We start from the raw sequence: 18,915 nt of genomic DNA, 5'->3' as shown, positions 1-18,915 counted from the left end.
CCTCAATGAACAGTGCAGCTTTGGCAGGCAGGAGTCAACAGCACTTATCGTAAAGAGGGAATTACAATGCCACTTTGCCATCACATGGGTTACATCTCACGGGATGCATTACATTATTACACCTAATGCAATGAATTGGCTTTTGAATAATGATTTGCAATAAGGATGTTCTATCACACAATTGGAGACATTGTCTCATGAAATATGGGTTACATTGACGTTAAACTGACTTTTCAATATGTACAGAGATGCTCAAAATGTAATTCTAATTGCAGGACACTGCAGGACATTGCAGGAAAATAAATGACACTAACTGTATATTCCAAATAGTTCTGATGTCTGTGTAAATATTTCCAGTCATGTTGTTCCACCAGAAACTTCCTAAAAGACAAAAAGGGTATATATGAGTAATTTCTTTCCTTCTATTACAATAAATACAATTAAATACAGAACATGTGATACATAAAGGACATTTAATAGTGGTTGAATTGTTAGTGGAAGGAGGAATAAAAACACTAAATGGGATTAGAGGGTTAGATTTAAGGTCAGATGACAGAAAGAGTTCTGCCTTGCTAGTGTGGGTAAAAAAAGACAGACAAAAGACAGTTATAAATAAATTATAACACTGTATTATGAATTGTGTTACACCTGTGAATTTATAAGATAATTAATCATACAGCAGGAACATTACGCAGACAATACACAATTCTGGACTTTTGTTACTATTGCGAAAGAACAGAAAAAACAAATGGTAAGCATTAAATAGTCACAACTACTTCATTCATTCCCCTATATTTGTCTTACATTGAAAAAGAAAAAAAGTGGCTTATTTAGGGATTAGTCATTTGGCAGCTTTGGCATAGCAACAGTGCAAAAAGGGCAATACTGAAAAAATAAACAGACTCAAGCACAAATTACATTAATTTTGTTAGAGCTCAAACATAACCCAAAAATTACGAGGCTATACAACACCAATCTTGCTTAATCAACATGGAAACACTAGTTTGCTGCTCACATTTCAGAAACAAAATCCCAATCAAATCTGGTCGCTGATATTTTTTAGGGCTGCACTTTTTTTCTGTAAATTTGGCATTTTAGGGATAAACAGCTACAAAATCACATTACCATTTGAATTAATTTACTTATTTCATTCCATCGATTAAACGTTCATTTCAATCCACCATAATGACACGAAAATGTACATATTTTCAAGATGGTTAAACACACACACACACACACGCACACACTTTCTATAAAACAACACAAAAGAGAAAAATATATTTTTTCAACATGATGAAAATAGGTTGATAATTACAATTATGGATGATATGAAAGGACGGCTTCAGTTACATTTTTTTTTTCTTAAGTAAAACTTGAACTTTTCTTAACATTTTTGCCATTCTGTGACTCTTCCAGTCATGCTTTTGTTCCAAACCTCAGATGACACTAAAATCCATCCCATAATGAAATACCAATTTTAATTCAACAAGGTTTTGCATCAGCACCAGTTATGAATTTGCCATAAGATGTGCAAAATCTGTTCAAAAATCACCAATTGGACGTGCATTCATTAAATGAAGTCACCTAAGTCAACCTTTCAAGGTAATATAGTGCCTTTAAGCTCCATCCTAAAACTTCTCTCACAAACCAAAAATCCCAATCATTTTGTGAAGTATATCTCAGAATAATAAGTGCTACACCCTGTGGGTTGTTTATGGCGTTATTTAGCCATGGCATCCTGAAAGCCCCAGGATTCTAGCAGGGCCACTTGAAAGCTCTCAGCGCATAGTGGCGGGTTGTCAAATGTTGCACAGCAGCCAGTGCGCCCGTGGTTGAGCTCTGAGTCAATGTACAGTGCATTGCCTTCACCACCACCTGATTGGGGGAACACAGATTTGTGAGTATTGTAAGTATAGGAATCCAACCCCCCCCCCCCCCCCCCCCCCCCCCAATGCATGTGTCTCAGAGCAGGGTTGAAGCCGTCGTGCTTCGGATACTCACCGACAATAATGGAGTCAAAGTTCCCAGCCATGAACATAGAAGTGTTCCTTGAATTGAGGTTAAAGTGGCGGGTAGAGAGGAAAGGAGACAGCTCCCCAACCGCTTTCTCTGGCTGTGGCAAACTATTGCTGTCGGAGTTTTGGCCCTCGGAGGGTTCGTTGTCCTCGTGCCCCTGACTCTTGACGGCGGAAGCTAATTCGGGGTGACGGATTACCACCCACTCATAGCGTTCCATCTCAGGTTTCAGCTGGAAGCAAACAATTGGGATTTACCAGATATTTTGGGATATCATGCCAGATGCTAATCTGGATTGAAATATAATTCTGGGTTATACATTTCAAATGACATAACTAATAGAGAGAGAAGCAAAAATGAAAGACAAGCTTTGCAAATGGTATCACGTCATCCCCAAGGCTGCCAATTTCCGACATTACAACAAACACTCCACTATGGTGTTAGGTGGCAACCTGGTGAAATATGACCGGATCGGCTAACAACAGTTCCAAATCTGCCATGCCTGAACTTGCGTGTGTAAGGTGAGTCGGTTTTTGGTGCTGTGGCAAACTCACACAACACAATATTGTGGCAAGTCAATTATTTGAATTCAAAAAGCATGTCTGCAAATGATATCATTTCTAATAATAAAGCACTACATTGCACTATGCAGACTGTTATTTTTTCTCTTCACATGTTTTAAATTGGTTCCACAAACAGGACTTGCATGAGGAAAAGTATATATTAAATGATGTGGACCTCAAGAGCATGGGAAGCAAAATGGGACAGCACTCTCTGCTGGATACAATGAGATGATGCAAAGAATTACAGCTCCCGTTTGCAAGCATCGGAACCGATAAATAATTCTTTTTAAGGCATGTATAATAACCATTTTTTGGACGAAATACTTGAATGCAAAGTAAGGAAAAAAGTGGATCCAAAAAGTGCATTGTTTTTTTTGTATTTATGAGAATAAAAATGAACTAACCCTGAAGACAAAGCATTCTCCCGTGCCAAAGAAGCTCAGTTTATTGCCTCCCCTCTTGCGTTCTTCCCAGTCAGTAGACAGAAAGGCTCCACATACCTGAGAACAAAATTGGCATGATTATGCATATTTGAGCATAGTTGCCATTTGTAACCATATTTAATGGTTGTTTTGAACTGCTTACGTCTCCATCTGTGGTTCGGAGTAGGAGCAGCGTGGGCTCGTAGCCTTCACAATGCTCGTAGAACCTGGATGGAGTATTTTTAGTTAATTTACTAAGTGGAACCTATTGCTCTACCATTTTTAAAAAGAATAAGAACTGTAAGGTGTACCTGTTTAGGCTGCAGCCATGTGTGGAGGTGGTGAAGAGGAGCTGAGGTTGGCACAAGGCAAAGCGCTCAGGGATCCATGACCAGATGTCTCGCATCTCTTTAGTACTGACAATTTCTGAAGAGAAGGTTTCTGGGTTGAGAGCCAGCTGCACGTTCCTTCTAGAGATGGCACAGGATGGAAAAAAAAACCAAAAGGATAAGTTAGTCGCCCACTTCTAATTTCGGAAGTGACTTCTAAACACTATCACAAGTTCCCAAATGTATAATCAATAAGCCTTGGCTATACTTTTCACTAAAAATCTCAAAAATAACAAAGAATGAAGGAAAATATGTGAGAAAGGAAAACAAGAAAAGGCAAGAACCCACCTCAAACTGGATGAAATGTGGAAGGGAGTGAAGATGAGGCAAAAACAAAAAAAAGGGTAAATAGAATGCAAGAGAAAGTCTTAAGTGAAACAATTCAAAGGAAATACAAAGCTAAACAAAATCATCAAACACTCATGCACTGCTCACACTAAAAACAAATCCTGAACAAAATCAATAAAGTTGTATTAAATGTACCTCTTCTGCTTGACAGTGATGCCTTTTTGTTGCAGGGATCTTTCATTTGTGAGCTGCAAGAGGGTGATCTCCTTACGGCTCAACAAGCGAATGGAGAAGGCCTTCTCCAAAAGCTTATCGGGGGTGACCACTGAAGCGATTCCTTTGACGAAATCCTGAATGTCTGACCTGACTTTGGCGGAATCTTGCTGCTGGACAGCCTGTGCAGCCCCGCCTGCCGCCTTATGCTTACGGTAGAACTTGAGTATCGCTATGGCTACACGGTACAGAATCTTGTAGCCCTCCACCAGGTAGACATCTAGGACACGGACCATATGGCTGAAGGGTAAGTCACCCAAAACCCAGCGTTGCCAGTCTGTGTAGACTTCCAGTACATCTTGGGCCGTGGCTACAATCAGTTTATGAGCTGGGGCGCAGTATTTGATGGCCAAGTCCCCGAATGTCATGCAGCCTGATTCATAGGCCAGGAAGGTTTGGTCCATAAGGCGTTTTCCTGGTTCATTGCAAGCGAGGATACGACTTACGTGCTCGAAACACTGTGCCTCGTCGGCGCTAAAGTGAAGGAGCAAAGAAGTGACTGCCGGAAGGGATGGGCAATGAGAAATGTCGGGAAATTGTCCAGCTAAGCAGTTGATAATGCGATGGGCGGAGCCGACTGCATCAGATTTTAAGCAGTAGGGAGGCACGGGGTTCCCGTCGACAAAGTCGGGTAGAGCCATGTTGGTTGATGGTTTCTTAGAGGCCGTGCTTCCCATGATGTCACGATAGACTTCGGCATCTGGTGTCACAGTGCGACAGGGGATGTTTTTGATCAACTGTTGGTATACCTGAGCCCGAAGTTTATGATTCTTTGCCCAGTAACCCTGACGAGCCATTTGCTTGAACTCTCTCAGGTCTTTGCAATCCACCGTGTCGGGCCCGCTGCTTTTCGCCAGATCGCCCATCTGGTTGGAGTCCACAAAGGTGGTGTAGTCCTCTTCAGCCATTTTGGGAAAGTGTGTAAAGATCTCCAAGGGTATAAGCGGGCTTTTCCTCTATACAGGTGATCACTGATCTATTCCATGGAGCGGCTCATGACTGTCACTGCAAAGAAAATGTATAAAATGAGATAAATTAGGCATAGATGCAGTATTTTTGCCAGCAATGTATAATTACAGTCAGTATGATCGGAATTTGTCTTAACAGCGTTATCCAATCCATCAACTCCTCGGAGTCAAAAACATCTGAAAACTAGATCAGTAAATGTGTGACGTTATAGGAATGTTGGTTCTGATGGGATTTTCTGGTCCTCAAAATATCTTAATTGACAAAGTTGTTTTTAAAGCAAAGCATCTTGCAAGCGTGAATGAAATAAAGTGGTGTAACTGCAGAAGATCCTTCAACACAGGTTAAATTGCTGTCACGTGAAATGATAAAGAACACGTCCAAAGATCAATTGCGATACAGCATAAATTTTATAGTGCAAAAAAAGAAAAAAAATCAGTCACTTATAATTGCTAGAATTTGCTTAGAAAAAGGGACTTTTCACTTGGCAAATATTGTCTAAAGTTAGATAAAGGAGATTTGGCTAATGTGAACTAACCATGTAGTCATGAGGGTCAACAAATCAGATTGTAATTGAATAAAAGGAAAGTGCATTTTAAATGATGGGAAATGACTGATTGCATGCAAAAATCTAGCAGTTGATACAAGGGATAAAATAATAGATGATGGATCCCATAGTTTAATAATTTATCACTTAAATATTTAGATTTGTAGAACTATCATATCATTGACAGGAGACAACTAAAAATAAAGGTTGCACCACCAGTGCAAATGCATAGAGTAAAAATGTTATTCATCTGTAAAATACAAATGTGATCTTCACATTAGGGAAAGATCTAGTCTTAAGGCGCATCTCCTGGAAACCAACATCAACCTCTCCCATATATTCTTGCCAATTTAGCATTGTTAGCATGAGCTAAACCGCAGCAGCCTGTGTAATCCCAATACAATCTACCAAAAGGGCAGACTACGTATAACACATACGCACACTGTCAAAAGACAGAAACAAATTGAAATAACTTCAGAAAAACGTGTCGATCCACGATTGCAAGGATAAACGCCACCTACTTTCATATCAATATGGACAGTCGCCTTTGCAAGCGATCTGGCATAAAAAAAAGGACTGATCTCAACGTATGTGTCAAGATGAAGATCTGTGAGCGACAATGTGTCTGTCTTGTTGGAAAAAAACGATAATGTCGCTCCTACCTGGATGCAGAAGATGCGAATCGTCTTGAGACGTCAAGCAGCATTGAATGCGAAGTCGCCTCGCGCATGCGCATTTCACTCTCTTGTGCATGCTCAATTTGCAGTTGCAGAATCAACCAAGGCGCTCAAATGCAATGCTTTATTGTCCATGCATTTTTAAGATTAAATCCTCCCCTGCAGTATTCTTCACACTTGCATTGCATTTACTTATTTTCCACAGCATAAAAATGTCAAAATGGGTGATAGTGGGCCAGGAAGTACCCAAACCAGGCAACAAAACCTTTCTTTGTGCAGCAGTCAAAGTCATCACCAAGACACGACATGCCAACACATGACATTTATTACTGAAAATTAAATTGTGGGGAACCACGTTGGCTTTCGTGACCACTAATTTGTTTTTAGTCCAGTTGTCTCTGAGATACACACATTTTACGCTATGCATTTTCTAAATGTTTAAGCTGATCTAAGATGGGACGGGTGGTAGCTTGAGATAACATGATTTTACATGCTATGGGGTGTCATAATCATAAAATATTTTCATTTGGATCAAAGTAAGACTTGTGCAGCAGAGCCAGGCTATAGTATTGCATCGGAATATGTATGTTTGCTTGTGATTGCAAGGCGTTTGTGGTGAAATGTCATGACTGTGCATGTGTACGTGTGTGAGGTAGAGTGAGAGACAGATGGGTCTAAAGCCAGTAAGCCTTTGAAAACACCAACATGGATGTGACTACACATTCATCATTTTGAGCTGTGTTTTTTTTTTTTTTTTTTACATTTCCCCACCATTCAAGGGATTTTGAAGGCTGGTGAGGATAGTCTTGGTAATGCTGTTAATGGAACTGAAGGTGGCGCTGTTTGGGAATGACTGGAGGAAGTCTTTACCCTGTTCAACACTGGCACTCAACTGTGGATCCAAAGGCAAAGAACCTGCATAGGAAAACATCAATCACTTATAATGAATGCTAGGTTTTCGAATTGGTCTATTCCTATTGCCAACACATCTTTTTCCTTAAAACATACCAAGGAATGTTGAGCCTATTAGTTTGGCTAACTCTTCACCACCACCTTTAGAGAATATATTGCTGCATTCCTGGGGAAAAAAACATTAGACAATATATATAGAGGGGTGCTTGATGAAGGGAAGAAATTAAACTCACTGAGCAATGCGGGCAAACAAATCCACTCATGTTTTCAATGATTCCAAGAATATGGATGCCAGTTTTCTTGCAGAAAGTTGCTTCTCTCCTGACATCCCCCGTGGAAACCGCCTCCAAAACAACATTTTTTTTAAATTATTCAGAGTCTGAATATTACTTCACAATTGAGAAGCATAAAAAAACATTCGTGTACCTGTGGTGTGGTAACCAAAACAGCCCCGTCCACTTTTTTTTGCTTCTTGAGGTTCTCCAATATGGCCAAATGCTCATCAGATGTCCCTGGAGGTGTGTCCACCAGCAGTACATCCAGTTCACCCCATGCTACATCTGACACAAACTGGCCAATCATAGCTAAAAAGAAGAAAAACCAACATGATCAATTGAGGAAAATACATTTTCTGTGTTGGAATCCTTGTTGATGTTGCGCCACCTGTTTTCTTGGGGCCCCTCCACACCACTGCCTCATCTGGGTTGTCCAATAGAAAGCCAATGGACATGAGTGCGAGGCTCTTTTCGGCATCAGCGTAGACGGGCACCCAACCCGAGTCACACTGATGCACGTTTGCATCAGCCACATTTAGCATTCGCGGGATGCTTGGCCCACAGAGGTCTACATCCAGGATGCCAACCTAATGGAAAATGCAATTAATAGACTGTACAAGTATGGGTAAAATGTAGGAAATTGAAAAGTAAAACAAGCCTTTTTCCCAGCATGCCTCAGTGCCAGAGCAAGTTCAGCAGTGATTGTACTCTTTCCCACTCCACCTTTTCCAGACAGGATCAGGAGAACATGGTCTACTTGGGACAGGCTGCCGCCATCTATAAAAGAAAGAAAGCACTGTTAAGTGATTGGAGTAAAAGGGTACAATGCAAGTAAGTAGATTTGGATATTTTACTCATCACTATACATCTTTGTTTATACATTTAAAATGTTTTAGGACTGGAAGGTTAAATGGCACATTTTTCACCTGATTCCGTTTAATTAAGTATGAGATCATTTTGATGCCTTTTCTAAACGTGTTGCAACTAGCCGATGATACTAATGTGATCTGTTATAAACTCGTCATTACAGTAGTACACTGAATTCTCCACTCTAAAAGTATTTCCTCTCATCTGGTTTTAAATCTAGCCAGTCCTTGCATTGCAAATCCCTAACCCCGATCCCACCAGAAAATAACACAAATTATAGGACTACAACTAAACATAATAGATGAATAAAGAAGGAAATCGACGCTTACCATTTACTTTCTGTTCCATGACTGTTATGAGTCAACACAGCATCCGCGCACTTTAAGTGCGCAGTGCGCTTCCGGGAATGGCCACATGGTAAAAGTCTCAGCCAATCATATGTTCTCTACATAGTCTCCAATGGCAAAAAGGCGCACTACACACATGATCGGATTTCCAATACATACTATACTATCTTTCATTCAACCTGACGTGACATAAAAATACTGAAAAGATTGGCTTTTAAAAAGTATTTTAGTATACACTTACTAGCAGCTACCAAGCTGTCAATTGCCAGTTTTCCTAAAATATCCTTATTTTTATCCAACAAAACAGAAAAAGAAATCTACAGTTTTTGACCCATCAACTCATGGATCTTTGCTTTATACAGTGATAAACGCAAAAAAATAAAAGAACAATCTCTAAGCATCCAACCAAGTGAAGGAGGGGGCGTGGTCGGGTCATGTTTACGTCTGGCATTGTGGGAGTGTAGAAAAGTGGGCCACAGTGTAGAGTGCAGCTGTCACACAGTCGGATACTGTGGCATGCTGACAGTCAAATGAGCCTTTGCTGTAAGGCAGATCACCAGAAGATTGCAGTCAGGTAAGAGCAAAAAAAACTACTTTTAACGCAACACACATTGGTAAGAAATTCTACAGCGTTGCTGGACATCTACAATGTAATGTCATAATCGTTAAGATGCAAAAACTGTCCAATTTCAGGTCCCATCTATCCTAGCATTAGATTTTATTAATTTCAATTGATTTCCCAAACGTTTCCTGGCTCATTATTTGTAGATCGTATCCAGATTGTTCCTCAAAGTCAGTTATTTCAACTGTACACACCAGCACGGGCTGCTTGCGAGTGTAATTCATGCATTTACTGTATTTAGGCCAAAGCCCACTTAAAGAGAACTCAGCTCTGCAGACTAACTGATCTAAATTGCTGGTACACCTGGTTGGAAAAGCAGTGACCAGCTGTTGTGGACACTGGTGACTTTAGCCTATGTTTTACAAGTTGCCCTAACTACTATAATATATCTTGTATCTGTTTATTCCAATTAGAAATGCATTGTTGCCCTGACTCCTTGAGTACTTGAAATTAAAGTGAATTATTCATGATATTTGTATTGATAGAATGGTATGATCTGCCATGGTGTTTGTCCTAGAATGTCATATGCAAAACTGCTTTTGTGGTTTATGGGTGTGTGGAAATGATGTTGATGGAGCGACAAGGTGAATGGCATGTGACCTAATTTGTATTCCAATGCATGAGACTTGCTATGACAGACATCTCAGCACTATATCCCAGCAGAAGGTTGGCTTTAAACGTCCAACAGATACACACGAATGCGCATGCCAATTGTGGCATATGGTAGAGGGAGAAAATAGGCACGCTTGAACATAAGCTGTTCACCTCGGACGTGCCGACTACCAGGAACTTGGAAGCTGAAATGAATACAAATGCGGGGTGGGATTCCATTTACAGTAGCGCTTTTTTATTTTATTTCAGAGCCCATCCTAAAGGTCTGCTTTGTTCTGCAAGTGCTGCTATTCCAATAGAAGGCATTTCAAGGGTAAGTATTTGCTTTACACTTTGAAAAATGGGACTTAAAAGGCAACATTCAGACTGTAGTCACTTGTGATTTTTGTGAAAGATCAGTGTGTAAGTTAGGCATATTATGCCATTTTCAGAGTGTCCATGCTGAGAAGGGGACGGAGTGGGCGGCCTCGGCCTTCAGCCTGCAGTGAAACACGGCATGTGATGGATTCCCAGATGATGGATTCAGTGATGTCGATTGTAGCTGAAACAGAAGAATGTCAAAGACAGACAACAACACTGGTAGAGTGTTCCCCAACATAAGGCATATTTTTAAGCAATCATTAGTCCTTTGTTTAACTCTAAGACACTACAATATTTCCATCCATGTCATCATTTAAGTAAATTCACAAGCAAACATGTTTAGGACCTCAAAGACACAGATGGGAGTGCTAGTATTTTTGGAAGGGGTCTATATTTATATGAGTAGCATGACTGCTCTGACCAATGAGAGCCAATACAGAATAAACCCAACACTTTCCGAATCATATTTGTAGACCTTCCAGATACTGTAAAAGTGTTGTTTGCGTCATACAGATGAGTGACGAGTCTGAGGTGGATCACCAGGTGACCTCCCAGGTCACCTCTGAGCTGACAGAAGCGGTGATCCCATCCACCCTTGCTCCTGTACTTGGGGAGTCTTTCTGCCAATGTGCTTGCGGAGACGACCCCAACGCCATTTTTGGTATCAGCACTGAGTGCCTCTGTGGGGAAGATGATGACGGTGAATCCAGCTATAATTATTTCCATGACTCCTTGTTCTGTGGCTTAACCTAGATGTAAAAATTAGACAAGGCCCTTACAAATATACAATTGCTGGCTGGCGCTGACAGATTTTGACTGGGTGTGGGACCAGCGCGTGAAGTCATCTGGCGCCTTCCTCAGCTGCGATGACCGCAAGGTGAGCTTTCACTCGGACTACAGCTGCGGTACTGCCGCTATCCGTGGTACCAGAGAGCTCACCGAGGGGCAACACTTCTGGGAAATCAAGATGACTTCGCCAGTATATGGAACTGACATGGTATGGGCAGTATAGTCAAAGCAAATATAATCATTCTGTATGTATATGAAACCTGTAGTCACTTTGTACTAACTCTTTATTTGGTCATTTTGCAGGAAAGTGGTTTAAAGTTTTATTGCTGTAATGAAATCAAGGAGTTTTGCACAATAGCATTTTCTTAATATTTTTAGTGGGGTTGTTTTTCTAATTTTGTGCAATATAATAATGATTATTGTGAATTATAATGATACTTTTAAATGAAGCACAACTTTTAGTATTGGCTTTTGTACTCCAGATGGTTGGAATTGGAACAGCTGAGGTGAACCTGGAGAAGTTCAAGTATAACTTTGGCAGCCTGTTGGGTCACGATGAGGACAGCTGGGGGCTCTCCTACACAGGTTTGGAGTCGGAGGGTCTTTGTTGGGTAGCAATATATTTTTTTTCTTTGCTGAGGCTAAGCTTTTTTTACTGTCCCTGAAAGGTCTCCTTCAACATAAAGGCGAGAAAGTGGACTTCTCCTCGCGATTCGGTCAAGGCTCTATTATTGGGCTACATTTAGACACGTGGCACGGTACCTTGACTGTCTACAAGAATCGACGCTGCGTAGGTATGTGCTCAAATTAGATTTTTTTTTTACTACCACTAACATAGTCAAAAAATTCATGTGAAAATGTTTACTTTTATTTGCAAGTTGTTTATTCTAAAACAGTACAAATGAATACACTTAGGTATTATATTTGACATATACAATAAGAAAAACAAACACCATATATACATAGAATAACGAAAACAATAAAATAATAAAACATTTCATTTCTCTGTGTATAGGCGTGGCTGCCACCAAGCTGCAAAACAAGAAACTCTACCCCATGTTGTGCTCTACCGCAGCCAAGAGCAGCATGAAGGTGATCCGGGCCTGCTACACGCCCACTTCCCTACAGTACCTCTGCTGCACGCGCCTCCGCAAAATCCTCCCCACCTCCGCCGATGTACCGACGGTCCTGGAGCTGCCTCCGGGCCTGCGCTCTCTCCTACACCGCCGATTCGGCTGGGTATTCTCCATCACGCCAACTGAGGGGAACCCCGACCCCCGGTCTGAACCTGTCCTCAGTGCCTGCCCGACTCCGGTCCCAAAAGTTTGTTTTGAGCCCTCGCGGTCCCTCCCACGGAGTCCAACACCCTCCAGCAGCAGCAGTGAGGACAGGCTCTGGCCAGAAGATCATCAGAGTAAAAGATGTCGCTTGACATGATCAACCGTAAGTCTGTGGAAAATATTCAACTGCGGCTAAATGCTGAACTCAAATAATGTGACAGTCTTGATGTCATGTTTAACAGAGAGCTTCATAAGTTGCTTTCTTTGTAGTCAATGTAAGAGACGACAACTGGGCAGGAATGATAATTAGACAGAGAAAAGGAAATATTTTTTGATACTTTGTATAAAAAATTTAAAAAAACTTTGTAATCTCACTTTGTTACTTGGCCAATCAACGAAAATAAAAACCAAGAACTCAGCGTGACTGTACATTATTCAGAAAAGAAAGATAATTCACCCATGAAATCTACTCATGTCAAGTGATACCATTTTCCAAGTTTAGAACTTGTAATAACAAGTAAATCCATTGCGAATTAGTCTAGAACCAGTTCAGGGTTATGAGTAGTAAGGCAACGGTAAATTCTGGTTGAAATCTCCGGTCCAACACGCCTGTCTTTGCCTTCACCTTTCACCATCAGATCGGCCAACAGCTTCTTTTTGTCTTCCTCCGAACTCAGGGCTTCATATGCCTAAAGCACAAAAATACAAACATTATGATCTAAAATTCCCATTTGAATATTCAGCAAAATAAAAGAAGATCCAGTCCTAAAATAACCATTCCTCACATATCCATATCTCATTTTATAAATATGCGTCTTCCTTCCAGATTGACACCTACCTGCAGCAACAGTTGAGGTGACGGATAAGCCGCTGTCACACAGGAGGCGACAACCTGACTAACTCTGTTGAGCTGCTGGATCTGCCTGGTCCAAACCTGCTTGAGTCCAGTGCCATCCTTCTCTACCCGCGCCCCGCTGGCCCACGAGCCGTCCACGCAGAAAGGCAGCTCCGCTTGCTCCGTGAGCAACCTGCCAAGTCACATGCGAGTTGAATGTTTGGAATTAGCCATATTTCCTACCTAATGGACAAACTTACTTAAAAGGGCGTTTGGATAAGGCCTTGGTGACGGCGCACACATGATCTGTAACGTCCTGCCAACCCTCCAGGAAGACAACTGAGGTGTTTTTATACAGCTGAAGGTACACAAGAACCTGGAGGGTGTTGTAAGGACACTTTAGATGTCTTTTTTTAACAACAGTCGCTGTGATTCGACGTACCTCCTCAACATCCAGATCTTTTCCACCATATTTGGATTGGATTGTGTCACCTGATGCATGACCTCTTTTTCTGTCAGTCAAAAACATGCTTTTTGTAGATATTTGGCATACTATACATGATGTAAAGAAGTTATAAGCAACTTTATTTTAGTGGCACCTGCTATTGGTTTGGGACTCTGTTACTAAGACAGTGACCTTTTTCACAGTAGAATAATCCAAAACAGGTTCCTCCTCTTCATTGTCAATCACCTGTAGCAGTAGTAACAACAATTAAAACAAGCACACTGTTATTATTAATTAAAAATAATGTACAGCAAACATTCATTCCTTGCTGGTGATTGGCTGCTGTGGGACTTTTTCATAGTAAAATATTTGCTTTGGTTAAATAAAGATTGGAAAACAATGGGATAGAAAAACATAGGAATACACACTTACTTTTTTCACAGAGATGACCATGTCTAAGAATTCAGAAGGTCCAAGAACTTGTACTAACTGATCTTCTACATCTGTTGCTTCAACATCTTCAGCCAGCTGGAGACATCAAAAATAATAAGTAACACTGGACAAAGTATAAATAATAATATGGGAAGTTCACTCAATGCTAGACAATTTATAAAGCAAAATAACAATATAGGAACCTGAGTTAAATCTCTGGTCCATGTGATGCTGTTTGGAAAGGATTGTTTTTTGATGCTATACTGCAATTCATTAGAAGACAATGTTTCCAGCAGGATGTCAGAACCTTGCTGTTGAAGGAGAGCTGCAAAGCAAGAAAATTGCATTGGAGGACATTAGTAAAATGCAATATTTAGTACAGCATCTGCTCACTATGGGATACTTACCTGGATCTATGCAGAGGGTCAAGCATTTAAGATAGTTCTCAGGTTTGAGATTGTTGATATGTTGTGCAGCTTCTTTCCTTCTCTGTGTCTCCTTTTTCTTCTCCTGCTTCTCTTGCTCCTTCACAGCTCGGATCTTCTCTCGAGCTTCTTTCCGTAGACGCACTTTTTCCTTGTCTGCTTCGATCTCCTCTTTGGAACGGCGTTTTTTTGGTGGACATGGCAGTTCATAGTCATAGGATGGAGGTGGAGGTAACGCGTTTTTAGCAGGAATAGTGTTAGATCTGTCCTCAAGTTGTAAATCGCCTGGATCTTCTTCAATTTCGGTATCCGAATCAGATATTTCCCATATAGTAGGATTATCCACCGTGGACATTATGACTTTTTCTCAAGTTGATCGGTTAAAATAATGATTGTTTACATTCTGTCTAAGAGTGTGAGCGGTTTGTTATGAAAGCGCGCTTTGTGGTAGTGTTCGTTTGGGGTCAAATTTAGGAAAACGCGTTTTTATTTGAAATCAAACGTGCAACATTCTATGATCCTTTGCCAAATCTTCAAAACATATATTATTAAACTCATTTAAATATTTTTCTTTGCACTCAATAGGCTTTAATGCACATTTAAATAAGGTTTTATTGTGAATCACGAGAGTAGATCGCGAGTTTGCACATGCGTACATCATCCACTGAGTTGCAAAAACACGCTCCATAAAAGACAGTTCACTGAAGCAATACACATTGTTGTCACATTTGTTTTTTTCGGCCGCTTGCTAATGTCGATGTCAACAAAACTCCTATAAATTGGATTTCCCCCTATTTTTCAAGCAGCGTCTCTTGTCAAGATGGCCCAGCCTGCAGAGAAAGGTACGTTTGACTGATATATACAATTCTCATGCAGTTTTTAGTAAATAAATGGGCCAGATTTCTGTTTTTTTTTTGTGTGCATCCGGACCGACAAAAGTGGCCAACTCAGCATGTTTGGATGCAAAAGCAAAAGTCATGTGAATGTGATCAAATCATGTGCGAATGTTATCTGAAAATGACGTGGCTGCTTTGGAATTTAATGCGCGTGTGAAGTTTTATTGCAAACAGCATCGGATAAAACTGTAGATCAGGGAAAAAAACTTTCTACATCACTACTTATTTATTTGGAGTTCAGTGCAAAATACAATTCCCCCACTCTTGCATAGAAAAATGTAATGAAAATAGTGTTCATCAGAACAATTTTGCAGTTTTTGCTCCATTCTTGGAGTTTTCCTAAAATTGACATGGATTAAACCTTCTTTTTTCACAGATTACTATCGTTTTGTGGTGTTGTTCTTCAACTGCTTGCTGACCTTTGGCTCCTACTTCTGCTTTGACATGCCCAGCGTTTTGCAAAACCAGTTTCAAGGGGTACCTCTAAGTCTGGTTAAAAATAAATTGTGGCTTCCGATTGGCCTTTCCTGTCATATGATAACCTCCATCTTTACTGTGTCTCTCTCTCTTTCTCAGAATCTGACATGTCCCAACGTGACAGTGATCAATGGGACAGTGGACTGTGTGGAGGGCTTGGGAATGACCCCTCAAGAGTACAATCTTCTTTATGCTATCTATGCGTGGACGTAAGTTATCTAAACAATAAACAGGAATCAAGATACAACTGACAAACATCCCATTCTTTTTAAACAAATATAACATATAAGACTGATCCCTGTTTTTTTCCTCTGCAGGAATGCAATTGTGGTGATATTGGCTGGCTTTTTGATTGACAAACTGGGAAACCGATGTAAGAACATTTTAATCTAACTTTGCTAGACTATTTTAATGCCTCTTGATTGCATCAAAAATTGATTACAGAGTAATTTCATCAATACCGATCTGATGTTTACAGCTTCAAGGGGCAGAATTGCATGCACTTTAGTGCTTCCCTTGTTGCTATCAATTATTAAAGCCAATGAGTTAATACTTAAATAAATAGACTTTACCCATTTTTTATGACCGTATTGCTCTCTGAAATTTGCATGCCCAATTACACATTGGGGGCATTTCTAATTCTGACATATATAAATAAATAAATACCATTTCTTTAAAAGAATATTTCTTTCTTTCTACAGTTGGGGTGTTTCTTTTCTCCTTCTTGTGTGTTCTGGGCTCCTCCCTGTTTGCCCTGGGGTCCCACTTTAAAGGAACACCTTACCTACTGCCCCTCATGCTCACAGGACGTCTCCTATTCGGATCAGGCAATGGGTCTCTCACTAGTAAGTATTGCCAATAATGACTGATTTTACTTGGCGCCACTAAAACAAATCTTCCACTACAGTTGTCCAGAACCGCATAACGGCCTTCTGGTTCAAGGGGAAGGAACTGGCTTTAGCCTTTGGGCTCACTTTGGCATTCTCTCGTCTGGGCTCCGTCCTCAACTTTTTCCTCACGCAGCGTTTTGAAGAAAGGTTTGGCATGCAGTGGACCCTCTGGGGTGGTAGGTGTAAAGGGACTGTAACCTGTCTTTAGCTTTCTTCTTTATGATGAAGTGGCATTTTGGGGTTTTTAGGTGCTTTTCTGTGTGTGCTGGGCTTTACATCTGCCATTGCTGTGAGCTCCCTGGACAAGGTTGGAATGAGACAGCTTGGTCTTGATGGTCTGATCCAAGAGGAGTCTCGCAAAGTGGTACCAACATTTGTTTCAATTGCAATTTTTACTAATCTTCACTTTTAGTTCTTTTGCATCAAAGCTGAAAAGAATAGTGGCTGTAGATCTACACAAAATACCAAATTTTATCTTTGAAAATACACATTTTTTTGCCTCATTATATGTAATGTGCACATCAAAGGTTTATTCATTTGTTCTAATCTCTTATTTTTCTGCAGAGAATCCAAGATGTGAAGCTACTCTCCCTAAGATACTGGCTGCTAGTTCTCACAATCATGTTCTTCTACAATGGAATATTTCCCTTCATTGCTGATGCCAGGTATTAGAAAAGGGAAAAAAAACATGTGAATGCTTTAAATAGAGAACATTGCCATATCCTCTACAGTAAATTCATTCAGGATAAGTACAACGACTACACCCAGAAGGAGGCGTCCTACATCGCAGGGGCCGTTTATGACAGCTCACTGGTCCTCTCTGCCAGTGTGGGAATTCTCATAGTAAGTTTGCTATTCTGACATCTTTAAGTTAAATGTTAAATAATGCCACTGGGTCCTTTTCAGGATTATGTGGGTCTTCGGGGAATTTTTGCCCTATCCTGTGCTGTGTTCACCCTGCCCGTGTTCGGGTTGCTGGCCTTCACTTTTGTGGCGCCTCTGGTGTCCACCATCTGGTTGGGAGTCACCTACTCCTTTGCTGCGGTAAGTTTGCCATTTGTCCTAGAATTTTTCAATTTTGTGGTTTGCAAAATGTCTTAAAATTCACTTTATGGAACCTGTAAGAAGCCTGTTTATTTAATGCACACGATATTAAATAGCTAATGAGTTAAAACAATTACATTTTTTTAAATTTTGTTCTAATATGTGGCCTTTAGATGGCGATCTTTCCTATGCTACTTTTTATTTGTTCATGCTATGTTGCAGGCAAGCATGTGGCCATCCATTCCTCTCGTGGTACCTCAAGCAACCATCGGCACAGCCATGGGCCTCGCCACCTCCGTGCAGATGATCGGGATAGGTATCTCCAATCTGGTTGTCGGAGAGATTTTGGGCACCAAATCTAGGTCAGAAATCTCAATCCGTGCGTCCACACTCATTGTTGGGGAGATTGTGATCGTCACGGGTGTTCCTTTGCGCTCAGTGACACGAAAATTCCGCTGTGGCGCTGGCAGAAGATGATGATCTTCATGTTGGCCAACACCATTGCATGCATCATAACCTCCGTACTGCTCAACATTGTTGATCATAGAAAGGTAAAACATCTCTTTATGAAATTATATCAAAATGAATTGGGCTATCTTGTCTCATCTATTTGGGATTAAACACATTTTATTTTATTTAGGGAGGGACCCTGAACAAGTTAACTAAAAATTCAGCGGTGGCTGAGAGGGACCCCGACACGGAGCCACTCTCCCCTGAAGAGGAAGTGGACAGTGATGATGAGAGGAATGTAGAAACGCCATCCCAAACTGTCAACTCGTGACCTTTTCAAATGACCTGAAGTCTGGACATTTTTCTCCAACCTCCTTTTGAGAGACTTTTTAATTTTAGGGAAAATTACGAGATGAATGAAGGTGATTTTTTTATAACACAATGTATTGCATGATTTTCAAATAATTTAGCTATATGAATGACATTGTATTCATAAAAAATGTGGCTGTTACACTTTTTATGCTTTTACATTATTTTAAGTTCATTGCCATAGACATTGTCATTCACAGCAAATTAGTTCGGTTATATGTTCTGTAAAAAAGGGAATGAGATCAAGCCATTACACTTTTCTAAAAATTGTAATAGCTTGGAAAAATGTACACTACAAAAAAAACTGTAGTTTTGATGTATTTTTAAAATAAAAGTCTATCTTCATTGGACAATAACTGAATTGCTACTGAACTCTCAATTCATACAATTCATATCATTTATTATTATAATTTGCCCATGCAAAAGGATTACTGTAAAATGTAAATC

General features: G+C 40.4%; 5 protein-coding genes across 6 annotated transcripts; 2 read left to right on the top strand and 3 right to left on the bottom strand.

Moving 5' to 3' along the window:
• Nucleotides 1-606: 606 nt before the first annotated feature.
• On the bottom strand, nucleotides 607-6,215 carry tbc1d24 (TBC1 domain family, member 24). Its single transcript, XM_077739219.1, has 7 exons — nucleotides 6,127-6,215; nucleotides 3,874-4,956; nucleotides 3,313-3,471; nucleotides 3,165-3,228; nucleotides 2,984-3,079; nucleotides 2,002-2,248; nucleotides 607-1,875 (listed from the first exon to the last, which is right to left on the bottom strand). Exons 2-7 carry the CDS (start codon nucleotides 4,857-4,859, stop codon nucleotides 1,721-1,723), a joined length of 1,707 nt encoding a protein of 568 aa, XP_077595345.1. The 5' UTR covers nucleotides 4,860-4,956; nucleotides 6,127-6,215; the 3' UTR covers nucleotides 607-1,720.
• Nucleotides 6,216-6,251: 36 nt separating this feature from the next.
• nubp2 (nucleotide binding protein 2 (MinD homolog, E. coli)) lies at nucleotides 6,252-8,603 on the bottom strand. The gene is made up of 7 exons (XM_077739220.1): nucleotides 8,525-8,603; nucleotides 7,987-8,105; nucleotides 7,717-7,915; nucleotides 7,480-7,637; nucleotides 7,287-7,397; nucleotides 7,150-7,219; nucleotides 6,252-7,056 (listed from the first exon to the last, which is right to left on the bottom strand). Exons 1-7 carry the CDS (start codon nucleotides 8,541-8,543, stop codon nucleotides 6,899-6,901), a joined length of 834 nt encoding a protein of 277 aa, XP_077595346.1. The 5' UTR covers nucleotides 8,544-8,603; the 3' UTR covers nucleotides 6,252-6,898.
• A 1,609-nt stretch (nucleotides 8,604-10,212) lies between these two features.
• spsb3b (splA/ryanodine receptor domain and SOCS box containing 3b) lies at nucleotides 10,213-12,362 on the top strand. Its single transcript, XM_077739554.1, has 6 exons — nucleotides 10,213-10,355; nucleotides 10,650-10,836; nucleotides 10,946-11,133; nucleotides 11,408-11,510; nucleotides 11,594-11,719; nucleotides 11,941-12,362. The coding sequence occupies exons 1-6, from the start codon at nucleotides 10,215-10,217 to the stop codon at nucleotides 12,360-12,362; spliced, it is 1,167 nt and encodes a 388-aa protein (XP_077595680.1). The 5' UTR covers nucleotides 10,213-10,214.
• Nucleotides 12,302-14,787, bottom strand: eme2 (essential meiotic structure-specific endonuclease subunit 2). Its single transcript, XM_077739347.1, has 8 exons — nucleotides 14,325-14,787; nucleotides 14,121-14,242; nucleotides 13,918-14,013; nucleotides 13,640-13,731; nucleotides 13,483-13,552; nucleotides 13,301-13,416; nucleotides 13,044-13,233; nucleotides 12,302-12,894 (listed from the first exon to the last, which is right to left on the bottom strand). Exons 1-8 carry the CDS (start codon nucleotides 14,695-14,697, stop codon nucleotides 12,739-12,741), a joined length of 1,215 nt encoding a protein of 404 aa, XP_077595473.1. The 5' UTR covers nucleotides 14,698-14,787; the 3' UTR covers nucleotides 12,302-12,738.
• Nucleotides 14,413-18,824, top strand: mfsd1l (major facilitator superfamily domain containing 1-like). Of its 2 annotated transcripts, XM_077739346.1 has the most exons (14): nucleotides 14,413-14,647; nucleotides 15,149-15,184; nucleotides 15,615-15,715; nucleotides 15,815-15,924; nucleotides 16,033-16,088; nucleotides 16,417-16,560; nucleotides 16,623-16,781; nucleotides 16,854-16,969; nucleotides 17,170-17,270; nucleotides 17,337-17,448; nucleotides 17,512-17,649; nucleotides 17,872-18,011; nucleotides 18,089-18,200; nucleotides 18,290-18,824. In XM_077739346.1, the coding sequence occupies exons 2-14, from the start codon at nucleotides 15,163-15,165 to the stop codon at nucleotides 18,428-18,430; spliced, it is 1,452 nt and encodes a 483-aa protein (XP_077595472.1). In that variant the 5' UTR covers nucleotides 14,413-14,647; nucleotides 15,149-15,162; the 3' UTR covers nucleotides 18,431-18,824. The 2 variants fall into 2 exon arrangements, with proteins under 2 accessions (XP_077595472.1, XP_077595471.1); XM_077739345.1 differs by lacking the exon at nucleotides 14,413-14,647 and having other exon boundaries at nucleotides 14,838-15,184.
• The last annotated feature ends 91 nt before the right edge of the window (nucleotides 18,825-18,915 follow it).

This window comes from Stigmatopora nigra, chromosome 18 (genome assembly GCF_051989575.1).
Source record: "Stigmatopora nigra isolate UIUO_SnigA chromosome 18, RoL_Snig_1.1, whole genome shotgun sequence".
Taxonomy (NCBI): domain Eukaryota; kingdom Metazoa; phylum Chordata; class Actinopteri; order Syngnathiformes; family Syngnathidae; genus Stigmatopora; species Stigmatopora nigra.
The sequence above is the reverse complement of the archived record's forward strand: the minus strand, read 5'-3'. Positions and strand labels throughout refer to the sequence as shown.